This window comes from Loxodonta africana, chromosome 27 (genome assembly GCF_030014295.1).
Source record: "Loxodonta africana isolate mLoxAfr1 chromosome 27, mLoxAfr1.hap2, whole genome shotgun sequence".
NCBI classification, from domain to species: domain Eukaryota; kingdom Metazoa; phylum Chordata; class Mammalia; order Proboscidea; family Elephantidae; genus Loxodonta; species Loxodonta africana.
This window is the reverse complement of record NC_087368.1, coordinates 13,241,890-13,254,219: the sequence shown is the minus strand read 5'-3', so window position 1 is coordinate 13,254,219 and position 12,330 is coordinate 13,241,890. Positions and strand designations below refer to the sequence as shown.

At 39.9% G+C, this 12,330-nt stretch overlaps 1 protein-coding gene across 2 annotated transcripts in view; it reads left to right on the top strand.

Moving 5' to 3' along the window:
• Positions 1-12,330, top strand: part of ACAD11 (acyl-CoA dehydrogenase family member 11) — a 109,358-nt gene that overhangs the window by 27,066 nt on the left and 69,962 nt on the right. For both annotated transcript variants that reach the window (XM_003420920.4, XM_064277338.1), the window contains exons 3-5: positions 3,752-3,877; positions 4,484-4,645; positions 6,425-6,589. In XM_003420920.4, the coding sequence (XP_003420968.3) occupies positions 3,752-3,877; positions 4,484-4,645; positions 6,425-6,589 (453 nt within the window). The remainder of the gene's footprint in view (positions 1-3,751; positions 3,878-4,483; positions 4,646-6,424; positions 6,590-12,330) is intronic.

The following is a 12,330-nucleotide window of genomic DNA, read 5'->3' as shown; positions in this document are numbered from 1 at the left end:
TCCAGCAGTCATTCCTTGGAAACCCTGTGGGACAGTTCTACTCTGTCCTGTGTGAGTCAGAATTGACTCAATAGCATGCAGTAATAACAACAGCAACACAATGTCTATTCTATAGCCCGTGGATCCAGGAGTAATTTCGACTTTCATGTCTTATTATTTAAGAAATACATTTCGTAAGGTTATAGCTCCATCGATAGTGATTTTTCTGACGGACCTGGGCAAAGTAAATTGAAAACTTTCTGGAAAGGACTCACCATTCTAGATGCCATTAAGAGCATTTGTGATTCATGGGAGGAGGTCAAAACATCGACGTTAACAGGAGTTTGGAAGAAGTTGATTCCAACCCTCGTGGACGACTTTGAAGGGTTCGAGACTTCAGTGGAGGAGGTAACTGCAGATGTGGTAGAAATAACAAGAGAACCAGAATTAGAAGTGGAGCCTGAAGGCATGGCTGAGTTGCTGCAATCTCAGGATGAAACTTCAGCAGATGGGGAGCTGTTTCTTAGGCTGGAATCTGTTCTTGGTGAAGATGCTGTGAACGTTGTTGAAATGACAACAGAAGATTTAGAATTTTACATAAACTTCCTTGATAAAGCTGTGACAGAGTTTGAGGGAATTGACTCCAATTTTGAAAGTTCTGCTGTGGGTAAAATGCTATCGAACAGCATCACGTGCTACAGAGAAATCTTTTGTGAAAGGAAGAGCCAGTCAATGCAGCAGACTTCATTTTTATTTTAAGAAATTGCCGCAGCTACTCCAGCCTTCAGCAACCACCACTCTCATCTGTCAGCAACCATCAACATGGAGGCAAGACCCTCCACCAGCAAAAAGTTTATGACTTGCTGAAACTTCAGATGATGGTTAGCATTTTTTAGCAGTATTTTTAAATTAAGGTATGTATATATTTTTATACATATTATTATCGCACACTTAATAGACTACCCAAACCAAAAACCAAACCCATTGCCATCGAGTTGATTCTGACTCATAGTGACCCTGTAGAACCGGGTGGAACTGCCCAGGGCTTCCAAGGAGCGGCTGGTGGTTTCGAACTGCCGACGTTTTGGCTAGCAGCTGTATCTCACTGTAGCTTTTAACCACTGCACCACCAGGGCTCCTAATAGACTACAGTATAGTGTAGGCATAACTTTTATATGCATTGGGAAACCGAAAAGTTTGTGTGACTCACTTTATTATGACATTCTCTTTACCACGGCAGTCTGGATCCGAGTCCACAATATCTCTGAGGTATGCCTGTACTTTGTTTCAACTCCCTTCATTTTTCCTAAATCTGCATTGCAAAAAAGTAATGCTCCCATTCTGCGGTTGCTTCATTCTCCCATCCCTTCCAAACCTCTATGTCTCCCCCACTTCCCAAGAGCAGAGGGGTTATATTATAAACACTCCTTGCTATAGCCATTGGTCCATTGGCTGCTCTGACCTGGGCAGTGGTTTAGCCCCTTCCCAGCTCCAGTCATTGCAGCAGCTACGCTTTCCTCCCTGCATTCCAAATGAGCTGCGTGGTTTCCCCTCCTTGGAAGTGGCTGGTCACCATTACCTGAGTCTGGGGCAACGCAGCTTTGCATACAGATGAGTCGTCTTCACCTGGTCTGCGTCATAGCTCTACTGCACCCTAAGGTGCTTGGTGATAGGCCTGAATGGCCACCCCAACCTTCCTCTTAGTTGAGGAGGTCGTTTTATTTGGACTCCTGCTTTGCCTCTGGCTGACTCCTCTCTCTCCCAATAGCTCTGTTGAACTCCACAGCAGCCCTGAGCACCAGAAAGAACCCTCATACCCCTGCAGTGGAAGCATATGCCTTCTTTGATCTCCTGAAGAAGTGGGTGCTTTTCCCTTCCCACAAGCACCCAACAGCCTCCCCCAGTACCCTGCAACGCCCTATTTATAGCTTTATCCTCTATGCTGCCTGAAGCATTTCCACTCTCACCCCCTGACTTTTCTAGCTTTCATCAGTCACCCTGTGGGGAGCCAAGCCAGCAGCACTTGGCCTGCATTCCCATGTGGCAACAATCCAGTAGAACAAGTTAGCATTTTTCCCCTCTAGAGAGGAACTGGGCTCTATAAATTGTAACAGTCCCACCTCTCTCTACTTGCTTCTTCTGTTTACATCCTCTGGGTGGCTCCTGTAGGCATTGAATTTATGACTTTTTTTTAGATCTGTACACTGTTCTTTTTCGGGGTCGGGTGGGTAGGTTGGGCAAGAATATGTTCTTCCCTGCAGTATGTATTAGAAATGGTGAGAAATTGGTCACCTTACCCAAATTCTGTGGCTTCTTGCTGTATTTCATTTTCCTTTTGCCTAATTTGGGAAACCCTATATCACCTTTTTTTTTTTTTTTATCACCTTAAACCTTTTTATCTTTTTCTATTTCCTTAATTTCCCAAAATCCTAGTATTCATAACAGCTATTTAAATTGCACATCATTAGAATAGACTATTTTGTTTCTGCTCAAGGATAACTACCCCATCCCAATGACTAGGTCCGAAAAAGGAATTCCTTCAAAGCTAGCATCCTCACAGTTTCCTAAGGAAGCTATCTTTTATCCATATCGATTATATTAACATATATGAAGATGTTTTACTGTAGAGTAACAAATTCAACAGGAGTCAATGGGCCTAGTTCAAATTTTTGCCCCAGAATTTATTAGTCATGGGACCCTGGTCTAGTCATGTAATCTATCTGAGCTCAGCTTTCTCATCTATAATATAGAGATCATTGCAGAGGAGAGAAAGACATAAGCTAGAAGACATCCAGCTACCTCTTCAGACCAGACCCCAAGCGTGATGTAGAGGTCATTGAGATATTGTCTGGATCTCATCCTTAGTCTAAAAGGCATAGACCTCGGTTTTGTCGGAATACCTAGAAAAAACTGGACTCCAGGGCACCCATGCTCATCAGACAAGGCCTAGACTGATGTGTAAACAAGAGTGCTGTTTTGAAATTTACAAAGCTGACTGAACACTTAAATTACAGCAGCAGTATTCCTAAAAAGCCCTGCGTATCCCTTTCCTCTTAGTGCATCTTCTTCGAGTTTAGCAATGAGTAGCATTTGATGTGAAAACAGGCCAGATTCAGGGTACCTCAGAATTTTTGGACATTTTTTAAAATGAGGTTTGAAACATAATTTATGTACATCAAAGTATATTCAGAATAGTATGAATTTGGAGGCCTCATATGAGCAAAGAAGCTGAGGACAGAGCACTTCCTCTCTACTGGTTTGGGGATGCAGACTCTAGAAAGGAGCCAGGCTGATAGACTGAGCGCTATATGGCCTGAATGCACTCCGGATGCTGAGAAAGCTCTTACTCCCGTGATGCTGCTTGGCTTAGCTCTAGCTGGCTGTTGCTGAGAGCTAGAACAGAGACTTGGCAGGGTCCCTTTGGGAAGGATCAGAGAGAGTGAGCAAGGAGCTGCTGGGAACAAAAGGATGCTTTAGGATAAAATCTGTGAAGTGTTGGTCAGGAGCTGTTTCCCAGCATTACCAGAGCCAAGGTTAAGCCCCATTGCAGGTGTCCATCCTTTTAGCCTGATGAAGTAATCGAATAACCTGGAAAACTCATTTTTTAGTTCTGTCCTAATGTATTAATGATTGAAGTAAGAAAATTCCTTACTTACTTTTAAGGTTATTTGTTGCTATTGTTCTAGCATTTATCTCTAGCCTTAATGTTAGCTCAGGAGCAGTTTTTAAATGCCTGTGTTTCTGATTTTTAATAACCCATCATTCTACTTAGATTTATAGAGAATTTCAAGTCCAGAAGGCCTTGTATTCAGTTGGATTCCCTGTTCCCAAGCCTTTACTGTACTGCAGCGATGCTTCTATTATCGGAACAGATTTTTACGTGATGGAACATGTGCAGGTAAATTAGCCTTTAATCTTACTTTGTTATGGATTTTATTTTTAATTCTGATGTCAGATGTTGCTGAATAATAGCATTTCTTCTTCAACGTTTTAGGTCATTAGACAGCTTTAAAAAAAAGGCTTAAACTTTTGTTTTAATTTCAACGCACACAATGTGGAAGAGTAGGAACAAATGTAGTTATTAGGGTGTACTGACTTATTCGTGCATTTTCCTCTAGGTGTCAGTAAAGAGCCATATGAAATGGCAATAAGGGCGGGGGACAAAAGGGAAGAAGGGAGTGAGAATCTCCAAATAGAAAATCGAGCCACTAATAACAATAAATAATTAAATTATTCTTATTTTTTGTAAAACGTAACGTGAAAGTAGTTTTGGAGCTTTAAGTTCATCATGGCTTATCCTTGTAATTTCTTTTGGAGCACGTACTCTTACGTTAAACAGGTTTTACAAATGAATGTTTTCAAGCATATTCCACAAAGAATTGGTTTTGGTTACAAAACTGTGATCCTGATCGTTTTCAGGCCTGTAAGGAGTAAGAATGATGATATAGCAATTAATCGGTATGGAAAAAAAAATTTTTTTTTTTTTAAATAATCTCTTTCATAGGGGAGAATCTTTCGCGATTTCACAATTCCTGGAGTTAGCCCAGCAGAGCGCTCGGCCATATACGTGGCAGTGATTGAAACCTTGGCTCGATTGCATTCCTTGAATATCCAGTCATTGCAGCTGGAGGGCTATGGCAGAGGCGCTGGGTACTGCAAAAGACAGGTAATGCATCTACGGACAGCGCTCCTTTTCTCGGGTTGCTGGAAATAGTGTACTGTACATTATTAATCAAAAGTACAATTCTGTTATTTTATAGTTTTCTGAAACATTGGCTATGACAGTTAATATCAACCTTCAGTTTTACTTGTTTTCAGCATAAAATGATTTTCCTTGTTTTTTTGCAGATCAGGTTTTGTTCAGAAAAAAGCTTCTGTAATTGACAGCATGTACTTGAATGCAAATCGAAAGCTGTTTACACTCTTCACTTAATGTTACCACTATGTTTTATATACCATTTCCCTTTTTAAGCTAGGTTAACAGGCATTTACTACAAGTGACTGTGTGATTAATACCTGCCGAATACTGTGTAAAATATCAAGAAAATAGAAGATAAGTCTCCTAAAAGAACTTATGCTCACTTTTGAGAGACCTATCTGTGAATCTCATATGCATAAAACAGCTTAAAAATGGTCTGAATGAATGTATAATTTGGTACTTAATTTTCTGGTATTCATCACGAGAGGTGAGCCATTCAGAGGGCAGAGATTGGTGTGCTCTTGCTTAGGGAGGAAAGCTTCCTGGAAAAGAGATATCTTGCAGTGGGTATTTAAGGAAGGAAAAATTTAGAGTGATGAGGAAGAGATGTTGGGCATTTCAGCTCAAAGGAACAGCAGGAGCAGGTGTGTCTGGAGTGATTTCTTTTGTAAGCACGTCATTTTGGGAGTTCAGGAAGGCAGTGGAGAGAGAGAAAAGGGAGCTAAGGTTTAGAGTATAATCAGTTTATGCCAAGTTCCAGGCTGTGTGAGCTGTGGACCTCTTTTGATTTGTTGCAACAATGCTAAGACATAGGTATTACATTATTAGACTCTTTTTGCAGACGAGGAAACAGAGGCTTACAGGGATCAAGTAATATACAACTAAGTGGCTTAGATGAAATTTAAACCCAGGTCTTTGTGACTACAGTGATGAAGATCTTTATCCTACTGCACTAAATTGAGAAGAAATACCTTGGGGAGTGCAGAGAGATACCAGATGCTGTTGAATCGATTCTGACTCATGGCGACCCCACGTGTGTCAGAGTAAAACTGTGCTCCATAGGGCTTTCAAAAGGGCTAATTTTTCAAAAAATGGATGACCAGGCCTTTCTTCCAAGACACCTCTAGGTAGTCTCCAACCTTCAGCCTTTTGGTTAGCAGCCAAACATTAACCCTTTGCGGCACCCAGGGACTCCATGGAGAGATACAAGCAGACAAATACTATGGTCCCAGTTGATGGAGGACTTTGGGAATAGGTTGTCTTGTTTGCATTCGAGTCTAAGAACAATAAAGAGTCTTTACACTTCTCATATGTGTAATAAGATTCTGTGAGTCGTCAGAAAGGATATTAAAATGAAAATTAAATCCCTCCCGCTTCTTCCAGCCCTCTGTTGTCTTTTTCAGGAGTTTCTTCTTTCTTGTGATCCCTTCCAGAAATTTTCTATGCCTGTTTATTTGTGTATGTGTGCTTTTTTTTTTTCTTTCCACCAAATAGTTACAGAAAAAGATTAGAACCTATGTCTCTTGTTGCCCATCCTCGAATTTTTTTTTTTTCCCTGATAAAAAGCTGGGTAAGTAAAATGGAACTAGATGGAAAAGGAGCTGACATGAGTTATTACTTACAGGCAGTTGTCTTGAGCATTTAGGAGTAAAAGCAAGTTGCATATCCTTGAAATTTGTTTTAAATTTAGGATGCCGGAGCTTGTATTCTATTTTTAGCTCGGTTTTCTTATTTATGTATCTTTAGGTATCAACCTGGACAGAACAATATCAAGCCGCAGCTCATCAGGACATCCCTGCTATGAGCCAGCTATCTGACTGGCTAATGAAAAACTTGCCAGATAATGACAATGAAGAAAGTTTGATTCATGGAGATTTCAAACTAGATAACATAGTTTTCCACCCTAAAGAGGTATGTAAAATACACTGAGTAGGTGTGATTGGGGACACAAGTACTAAATGGACACTCCCCCAGAGCACCAAAGGAGTCCTTCTCATCCCCGTTCTCGTGCTGCAGCTGGGGACTGCCTTCACCGCTCAGAACTTCCGGAAATGCATCCTGCACACTGGCCTAGGAGCTACCTGCCCTCGAGGCCGGGTCTATCCTGAGACCTGATTTACGCTTAAAAAGGACTTGGGAATTATACAGACAGATCACTGTTTCCTTCAGGAAGTTTTTCATTGGCTACTTAACATCTTTAGCTTATCCACGTTCTTGCTCTTTCTTCTGGTTCATTTTCATTTCTTTGGTTTTTTTTCATATGAAAAAAATTTTGTTTATTATAAGCTTAAGTGAATAGAATTCCAGAAAAATCCTCAGTAGAATTGTATGAAATTAAGGTAAGCTTGCTCTGTGTAAATGTACTCAACGTAATCTTTATAAAGAGTACATATAAATCAAAGCTGTCACCCTCCACTGAGCACAGATAGTAAGGTCCATGACTGGAGGAGCATGGAGGGAATGAGGAAACTGCCTTGGTTTTTGTCTCACTAACTGTGTGCCTTTGGGCAAGCCACTTAGCCTTTAGTGTTCTTACAGTAATAAGAACAATTTAAAGTTCACTGAATCCTGCTTCAATCGTTTTCTCCAAATGTTGAGATGTTTTAGGGCAGGAAAAGTTGCTCTAAGTTCATGTGCTAATTTTCTGGGTTCCGTGTATTTTTCCTACAGAAAGAGTACAGGGGGAAAATGCCATTATAAATTACATTGCTACCATTATAAAGTAGTTCAACATCAACTGAAAGTCCAAAAATAACATAATATAAAGATATGTGAGCACATTCATCAGCAGGACAGAATATTTTTCATAGAAAAGTCACTTTGGATTTTAGAATTATGTCCATATAATTATATATGAGAGCGCTTGGGTGGCGCTGAACTATTAACCGAACCTATCCAGAGGCACGTCAGAGGACAGGCCTGGCGATCTGCTTCTGAAAGGTCACATGGGGTCATCATGAGTCAAAATCAAATCGACAGAAACTGACAACAATTATATATGCACGTGTGAGTAACCTTTTGTCAATGGCACTGATGAATTTTTCATACTAACTTTGTCAAATAGCTACCCTTATAGTGGGAATTTTAATTTATAACCTGGACAGATTATAAAAGTTTATACCTTAAAACATGGCAGAAATTGGCCTACAGCATTCGATTTGTTAATATTTTAGGAGTCTATCTTTCAGTAAATCAGAGTCCTCTGTACGCCTGTAACTGTAATATTTTATGATCCTTAACTTAAGTAAAGAACAGATCCAGACCTGGATCTAATGGTTTGTGTGTTGTCTTCTAAGATGTTTACATTTTAGGATTAATCATGATACCTGAAAGTAGTGATAAGCTACTGTAAGTACCAAATAATTTTTCCCCTTCTATATTTAATATCTGAGAGCTCTGGTGGCACAGTGGTTAAAGTGCTTGACTGCTAACTGAAAGGTTGATCTTTCAAAACCACCAGCAACTCCATGGGAGTAAGATGTGGCAATCTGCTTCCATAAAGATTTACAGCCTTGAAAACCCTGTGGGGTTGCTATGAGCCAGAATCAACTTGACAGCAGCAGGTTTGGTTTTTGGTGTTATATTTAATATCATGTTTAAAACAATTTGTTACAGGAGCAGATTTGCTAAACATATATCATCTTCCTTCATAAAAGGAGGATATTCAGTAGTTTGGGAGAGCCTTTTTTTTTTTTTAATTTTTATTGTGCTTTAAGTGAAAGTTTACAAATCAAGTTAGGCTTTCATACAAAAATTTATATACACCTTGCTATATACTCCTAGTTGCTCTCCCTCTGATGAGAGAGCACACTCCTTCCCTCCACTCTCTATTTTCGTGTCCATTCGGCCAGCTTCTGACACCCTCTGCCTTCTCATCTCCTCACCAGACAGGAGCTGCCCACATAGTCTTGTGTCTACTTAATTCAAGAATCTCACTGTTCACCAGAATCATTTTCTATCCCATAGTCCAGTCCAATCTCTGTCTGAAGAGTTGGGTTTAGGAATGGTTCCTGTCTTGAGCTAACAGAAGGTCTGGGGACCATGACCTCTGGGGTCCTTCTAGTCTCAGACCATTAAGTTGGGTCTTTTACGAGAATTTGAGGTCTGCATCCTACTGCTCTCCTGCTCCCTCAGGGAGTCTCTGTTGTGTTCCCTGTCAGGGCAGTCATTGGTTGTAGCTGGGCACTATCTAGTTCTTCTGGTCTCAGGCTGATGTAGTCTCTGCTTTATGTGGACCTTTCTGACTCTTGGGCTCATAATTACCTTGTGTCTTCGTTGTTCTTCATTCTTCTTTGCTCCAGGTGGGTTGAGACCAATTGATGTATTTTAGATGGCTGCTTGCTAGAGTTTAAAACACCAGACACCACTCTCCAAAGTGGGACATAGAATGTTCTCTTAATAGATTTTATTATGCCAGTTGACTTAGATGTCCCCTGAAACCATGGTCCCCAAACTCCCACCCCGGCTATGCTGGACTTCGAAGCATTCAGTTTATTCAGGAAACTTCTTTGCTTTTGGTTTAGTCCGGTTGTGCTGACCTCTCCTGTATTGTGTGTTCTTTCCCTTCACCTAAAATAGTTCTTACTTACTATCTAATTAGTAAAAACCCCTCTCTCTCCCTCCCTCTCCACTTTTGTAACCATCAAAGAATATTTTCTTCTCTGTTTAAGCTATTTTTTGAGTTCTTATAATAGTGGACTGAGACAATATTTATCCTTTTGCAACTGTATTTGCCCTCTTGCAACTGACTAATTTCACTCAGCATAATGCCTTTCAGATTCCTCCATGTCAAGAAAATTTTCACGGATTCATCATTGTTCTTTACTGATGTGTAGTATTCCAGTGTGTGAATATACCATAATTTATTTATTCATCCATTGATGGGCACCTTGGTTGCTTCCATCTTTTTGCTATTGTAAACAGTGCTGCAGTGAACATGGGTGTGCATATATTTCTTCGTGTAAAGGCCCTCATTTCTCTAGGATATATTCCAAGGATTGGGATTGTTGGATCGTATGGTAGTTGTATTTTAGTTTTTTAGGGAAGTGCCAAATCGATTTCCAAAGTGGGTCTACCATTTTATATTCTTACCAGCAGTGTCTAAGTGTTCCAATCTCTCCACAACCTCTCCAACATTTCTTATTTTGTGTTTTTTGGATTAATGCCAGCCTTGTTGGAGTGAGATGGAATGTCGTTGTAGTTTTGATTTGCATTTCTCTAAAGGGTAGTGATTGTGAGCATTTCCTCATGTATCTGTTAACTACCTGAATGTCTTCTTTAGTGAAGTGCCTGTTCATATCCTTTGCCCATTTTTTAATTAAGGTATTTGTCTTTTGATTCATTTTGAGTTAGTTTTTGTGCATGGTGTGAGGTATGGGTCTTATCTTGGTTTTTTGTCAAAGGATATCCAGTTATGCCAGCACATTTGTTAAAGAGACTGTCTTTTCCCCCATTTAACGGACTATGAGCCTTTGTCAAATATCAACTGCTACGTGGATGGATTTATGTCTGGATCCTCAATTCTGTTCCATTGGTCTATGTATCTGTTGTTGTACCAGTACCAGGCTATTTTGACTCCTGTGGCAGTATAATAGGTTCTAAAATCAGGTAGAGTGAGGCTTCCCACTTTATTCTTCTTTTTCAGTAATGCTTTACTTATCTGGGGCCTCTTTCCCTTCCATATGAAGTTGGTGATTTGTTTCTTCATCTCATTAAAAAATGTCATTGGAATTTGGATTGGAATTGCATTGTATCTAAAGATTGCTTTTAGTAGAATGGACGTTTTTACAGTGTTAAGTCTTCCTATCTGTAAGCAAGGTATGTTTTTCCACTTATGTAAGTCTCTTTTGGTTTCTTGTAGTAGTTTCTTGTAGTTTTCTTTGTATTGGTCTTTTACATCTCTGGTAAGATTTATTCCTAAGTATTTTATCTTCTTGGGGGCTACTGTAAATGGTATTGATTTGGTAATTTCCTCTACAATGTTTTTTTTTGTTGGTGTAGAGGAATCCAACTGATTTTTATGTTTATCTTGTATCATGATACTTTACTGAACTCCTCTATTACTTTTAGTACTTTTCTTGAGGATTCTATAGGGTTCTCTGTGTATAAGATCATGTCATCTGCAAATAGAGATACTTTTACTTCTTCCTTGCCAATCTGGATGCCCTTTATTTCTTTATCTAGCCTAATTGCTCTGGCTAGGACCTCCAGCACAATGTTGAATAAGAGTGGTGGTAAAGGGCATCCTTTTTTGGTTCCCGGTCTCAAGGGGAATGCTCTCAGACTCTGGGAGAGCCATTTTCTTAATGGACAATTTTCTAGAGCAGCACAGTTTCTCCTTCCATTCATGTGGTACTTTTGTCACAGTTGATGAGCCAATAGTGATACATTGTTATTAGCTAAAGTCCACAGTTTACATTAGTATTCACAAGCCATTTGTATTTTAAGGAAACAGCTGAGAAAGGCATTTAGCTGTAATACTAATTATATGTTTCATCATTATTTAATGTTGTAGGATTGTGTCACAGCTGAGCTAGTAAAATGTCTTCTAGCCTATACTCGGTAACCTCCTAATAACTATTAGTTAAATCAAATTTAATCGGCTTGTGTCCTTCGCTGTAAATATTGTAGCTATTTCTTCTCCCTGGCAGCAACATATGGTTGGCAGAGTTCAAGTCAGCTAGCATGTATTCATTACTAACTATGTGCTCTCAATTGTGGGACTAGAAAGAAAATATAGCTCTTAATGAGCATAAAATATAAATGGAGAGAAAAGATACTGAGCAAATAGCATAGAGCAGTACATACCCAAGTGCTAAAGTATATCATACAAGGTGAACTCCAAAAGCAGTCAAAAAAGGGAAGATACCCACTATGGACAGGCATTAACCAGGAACTACAAATACTTCAAAATTTAATTTTCCTTAGTAGTTTATCTTTACTGTCTCTTTTAAAAAGCATCACAAGGAGCTAGGAGATTAGACTGCTTCTTTCAGCGAGGGTGTGCCACAAGTTGGAGAATCAGCCCCTGACTATGGCGAGGTGTGCATGTGTGTGCTCTCCTGTGTACATTCCTGGGAATAGGGCTGAAAGCTTTTTTTTTTTTTTTCTTTGAGGTTAAGGATTATATCTTTAATTCTTTCTTTTTTTTTTTCCTTTACCTTTGCCTCTAGACTCTATATATAAAACCGAAAACCCACTGTAGTTGAGTCGATTCCAACTCATAATGACCCTGTAGGACAAAGTAGAATTGCCCGAAGGGTGTCCAAGGCTGTAAATCTTTGTGGAAGCAGACTGCCACATCTTTCTACCATGGAGTCACTGGTGGGTTCGAACCACTGACCTTTTGGTTAGCAGCCAAGCACTTTGAACCCCTGGACCAGCAGGGCTCCTTAACTCTACATAAAACCAGACCAAACACATTGCCATCGAGTAGATTCTGACTCATAGTGAGCCTATAGCACAGAGTAGAACTGCCCCATAGGGTTTCTAACGAGTGCCTGGTAGATTTGAACTGCTGACATTTTGGTTAGCAGCCAAGCTGTTAACCACTATGCCGTCAGGGCTCCGTATATGTATAGTACATGCTCAATAAATGAGGACCTGCTAGACTGGGAACTCCTTTACAGCAGTGACTGCATCTTGTTCATCTA